Consider the following 4,744-nt stretch of genomic DNA (forward strand, 5'->3'; position numbering starts at 1 on the left):
TAAGTGTGGTCTATTGCCTGCTAATTATTCTTCCAATTTCCAGAGTGGTTATTAATTTTACATTGTTAAGAATAGAGAAAATTGGAGATGGTCTTAGCTAAATGACGTACTTGATTAACTTGTCAATTAAGTTATTGAACTCGAACATACGTAAGTTTGCTTGTGTGTTGTGAGAGATGAAAAAGCCATTGCTCAAAGATTTTCTATGAATCTTTGTATGCTTAGCCGGTGAAGTTAATTCCCTAGCAAAATGCAAACTATTTAGGAAAATGGGAAACAAAATGGGAACTTATTAATTTGATAAATATTGCAGTTACCGGTCATCACCAATTACTTCTTCTTGCAAATAAGTCTCTAATTAATGTATATCTTATTAATTCACCATTCACGTATCAGAAATTGTCTTTAATCCAATTGATTGCATTTCGGAGTGTGAATCCTGTTCTCTAGGCTTAAAAATGACAAAATCTTTGATTCCCTGTTATCTCTCCCTCTTTTCAGACCAAAAAGAGAAACCCTTTCTTTATAATCCATCCTAAAGTATACGAAAATACTCACTCTTACGTGATGTTACAATAAATTGTACTCCTACTAAATTTTCATAGTTAAGTGATAAAATGTGGTGAAAATATATGGTAGTATTAATTAACCAAATTTAATGACAATATTGAGTGCAAATGAACTTTTCTTAAAACGAATGTTGACGGAAGAAAGTTTATTTTCACGGTTTCACCTAATATTTGAACTAAAATAATAAATGTATGACGTGTGCATATATAAATCCGGGTAAATTTTTGCCACTTTCAACCTCAGACCTTAGAAAGAAAGAAAAAAAAAAAAGACTTCAGAACTACAACATAAAAAGTAACTCATTCAATATTTCTATTTGTACCCAATTAATAAATGACTTTCATGTATAAACTTAGGTATGGACACAAGCATAACTCAAAAATCACTCAAAGATCTTACTTGTACTATATTAATAAAATATGAACAATTTTTATCCCAGTTTTAGCCTCCAAATAAGGAATGGAATTGAACTGAATTTTCTTAGCATACTTGAGCTTGAAAAACGCGCCTATGAAATCTCCGACGACATAGTATAAGTCACAAAACCTGCATGTCTACGTTGTTTGCTTAATTACCACCTCTCTCTTTATTACTACTACTACTACACAAATCACAAGAATAAAGAGAGAGAATCAATCCCCTTTACCTTTAGCTCTGCCTCTTTTCAGTTTCTTTAAATTTATTATTTTATTTTACATACTATAAATACAGAAGAGACGAGAAAAAGAGAGAAGAAAGTGAAACCCCACCATCGCATCATGTTTGGCTTTTTCCTTATGGTATATAAAATAAATGCTTCTTCAAAATCCAATAACTTTGGCCTGCCCTAAACCAAGAAACATATCACAAAGTTATAGGCATAGGTTTTGCCAACAGACTAGACTACAATATAGAGAGACCCTCCCTCTCTTTATAGAACAAATCAAGTTATTGTTTTGCTGTGGTGAAAAACTTGTTGATATGGCCATTCAAGCGGAGTTGTACTCGGAGAATCTTGGTTTTCCATTAGGAGTTTCGCAGGATTTGATGGATAATAATGCTTGTGGATTCAATGAGTTTTCTTTTAACCCTCAACAGCAACAATATTACGAGTACCCACAGCAGCATCAGCAGTTGCAAAATCTGTACGAAAAAGACCATCAGAATTTGAAGCAATTCGTCCCAAAACAGAACATCACTTCCCAGAGTCTAACTTCTCAGTTAGAGAAACAGAACATTGAGATCAATCGGTTCATCAGTTTACAGGTAGTTCTTATATAGCATATGCTTCTTCTATCTCAACGTGTTAAGATTGTAAATAAAATTAAATGCTTTAATTTTGACGGTGGAACCTGCGATCTTTTCAGGGGTAGATGTTACTATGTAGTATTTGTTTTTGCGTCAAAATAATCTTCAATAGTGAGTACATGTTTGAATGTTAATAATGTATATGATATTTGCTGATTCTTCCTTGGAAACAGAAGGAGCGATTGAGATTGATACTAGAGGAGCAAAGAAAGAAACAAATGGCATTAATCTTGAGAAAATACGAGTCAAAGGCACAGTATTTGCTAAAACAAAAAGACGAAGAAATTGCAAAGGCAGCAAACAGGACAAGAGAGCTACAAGATTTCTTGAAAAGAATGGAAATAGAGAAGCAAACATGGCAGAGAATGGCCAAAGAGAAAGAAGCAATGGTGATGTCACTTAACATTACCATGGAACAATTAAGAGAGAGTGCTTGTTCATCAACAAACAACAGGGGTACTGCTGAAGATGCAGAGTCTTGTTGTCATGTAGCAGATGAAGATAAAACAGAACAAGAGTATGGACATCAGAAGATGATGTGCAAAAGCTGCAAATCTAGGAAATCGTGCATGATTTTCCTGCCTTGCAGACACCTATGTTCATGCAAATATTGTGACACTTTTCTCCACTCATGTCCTGCCTGTAATATGTTGAAGAAAGCTAGCATTGAGGCCTTCATTTGATCATAGTTCGTGGATAGATTACTCAGTACTCATTTATTTCTTGACTATCTCTGTCTACTTTTTGACCATTTACAATTACTGCTAGGGTGTTCAAAATCGAACCGAAACCGAAAATTAAATCGAAATCAAAACTTAATTGGCTTATTGGTATCGGGTTAACGGTTTAACGGGTTGGGAACGAATTAAATTTTTTTTACTAACGACTTATCGGTTTGGGGACGGATTATTCAATTTTCTTAACGGATAATCCGTTAATCCATTAAGAATATATATATATCGTAATGATAAGTGTGAAGAATCAATTTCCAATTTCCCATTAACAAGTGTTGGTATTGGTAGTCAAAATACATGCCTTTTGTTTTTTATTTTTTTCGGTTAGTGCCTTAGTGGTCATCACTCATCATTGTATTAAATATAGAGAAAAAGATGTATAGTACAATTTAGAAATTTAGAATTTAGAAACCCTAAAATCTAGACTTCCCAATTTCTCCAGCCGCTGCCTCTCGCTCTCTCCTCCCATTCTTTTCTCAAGGGTCTTTCCTCCATAGATCTATAGCTCTAATCTCATAACTAGATCTCAGACTCTCCGTTATGGCCATAGCCAGAGCAGCAAACGATAAGTTTCTTTCTTCTCATTTTCGAATCTTTACTTGATGGTCGAATCTTTAGTTCTGCTATTGATAAATTAGATCAAATCTATGTAAAAATTTGGAGAAATGTCAAAATTATTCTGGGGATTAAAAGATGAATTTTGTGGCAGAAGAATGTCATTTTCCTCGTCATACTTCGTCTAGAAATTAATTTACTTTCTAATTCGATTTCGATTCAGTTCTAATATATCTGGTAAGAATTCGAACACTAGCAAGCTAGCCTGCTACCTCTTTTATGTTGCTATTTGTTTTTCGAACACTAGTTTATTTTTATTTGGATTTCCTTAAGCTTAAGTGAGGATCAGCCTAAACCAACTCACAAAGTGAAAAACAGAATTTAGTTCGGTGGATGAATCAGTAACAATTCCAGTCAAGTCACTAAACATCTAATTGCATAATTATTTTTCTAAAAGTCAAAGAATATCATATGCATCTCCAGGAAAATATGTAAACATACATAGAAGCTATATAAATAGACCAATAACTGCCCGATAATAGCTAAACCGATACCAATCTGCCCGATATCTTATCGGGTGGCTAGCGGATTAATACATTCAAAAATCGATAACCGATAAGACGAACCGTTAGGCGTAAATAACCGTCCTATCCGTCCGATAAGCAGCCCTAATTACTAGTGCGACATGGCACTAGCATCTTTATCTTTTTCCTTTGTTGGAGTTGGAGGAATTGGGGATATTATTCTTTCACTTTTAGCTTGATTTTATTATTCGTATCTCATTCACTACCAATCTTACTTACTTCTTAAGTGTAATTTAGTTGAATCGTGACGGAAAGTTTTAAAGCAATATGTCTGGTCCTAGTTTCAGTCCGGTCCATTTTTGTAGTTATGGTATGAGACCCCGAGCTCATTCTTTTTCTTTTGTTTTTCTCATTTTGAAGGAAAAGATCCAAAAAAAACTCTTTAATTTGAGTACTACTATTTTGGGTATTTATTCAAACAACCGATTCTTATCATTATGAAAATTTTAAACTGCTTTCAAATATTAAGAGGTTGATTTTTTATTTAATATGGAATAATAAATGTGTTACCATACGCTTTAAACGATTTTTTCCCCTTCTTTTTGGACAGAGAATATATCAAATTCTAAATGTTTCCCTTTTGTACCTTGTTTTTCTTTTTCTAGGTTTTGTCCTCTTTGTTGTAATTAATAAATTACGACCACTTATAATGGGAAGTCCCAATTCCCATCCATCACGCCATCAATCTTGTTGGCGCAAGTGAAGTTTGTTTTGATAATTGACAAAGGAACTCAAGTATGAACCAGGTCCATACACAGTGTATACAGACACGGGCAGATTCAAGCACAAGATGCACGTGAAGTAGATAAGCTTAAGTGGTTATATCTGATATCTCCTGAACGAAAATGTTGCATAAATGATAAGGTGAAGGACACCTTACTCGAAGAGAACTCTATCCTAGATAAGGGAGGGGTTAGAAGTTGAAGATAACTATAACTCTTCCACCATGGAAGAGTATAGCATTAGAACTCTAGTTATTCTAATTCTACTAATACTATAAATTACATGATGTTC

The 4,744-nt window shown here is 33.9% G+C and overlaps 1 protein-coding gene across 1 annotated transcript; it reads left to right on the forward strand.

Moving 5' to 3' along the window:
• The first annotated feature begins 1,362 nt into the window (after nucleotides 1-1,362).
• LOC107772264 (BOI-related E3 ubiquitin-protein ligase 1) lies at nucleotides 1,363-2,597 on the forward strand. The gene is made up of 2 exons (XM_016591760.2): nucleotides 1,363-1,815; nucleotides 2,031-2,597. The coding sequence occupies exons 1-2, from the start codon at nucleotides 1,363-1,365 to the stop codon at nucleotides 2,538-2,540; spliced, it is 963 nt and encodes a 320-aa protein (XP_016447246.1). The 3' UTR covers nucleotides 2,541-2,597.
• Nucleotides 2,598-4,744: the final 2,147 nt, after the last annotated feature.

Source organism: Nicotiana tabacum, chromosome 4 (assembly GCF_000715075.1).
Source record: "Nicotiana tabacum cultivar K326 chromosome 4, ASM71507v2, whole genome shotgun sequence".
In the NCBI taxonomy this organism is placed as follows: domain Eukaryota; kingdom Viridiplantae; phylum Streptophyta; class Magnoliopsida; order Solanales; family Solanaceae; genus Nicotiana; species Nicotiana tabacum.

What these genes read in the sequence shown, in the direction of transcription:
- LOC107772264 (XM_016591760.2), top strand. Translation starts at nt 1,363, where the DNA reads ATGCTTCTTCAAAATCCAATAACTTTGGCCTGCCCTAAACCAAGAAAC. An exon ending in ATCGGTTCATCAGTTTACAG is followed by an intron (nt 1,816 to 2,030) that starts GTAGTTCTTATA and finishes CCTTGGAAACAG; the next exon opens with AAGGAGCGATTGAGATTGAT.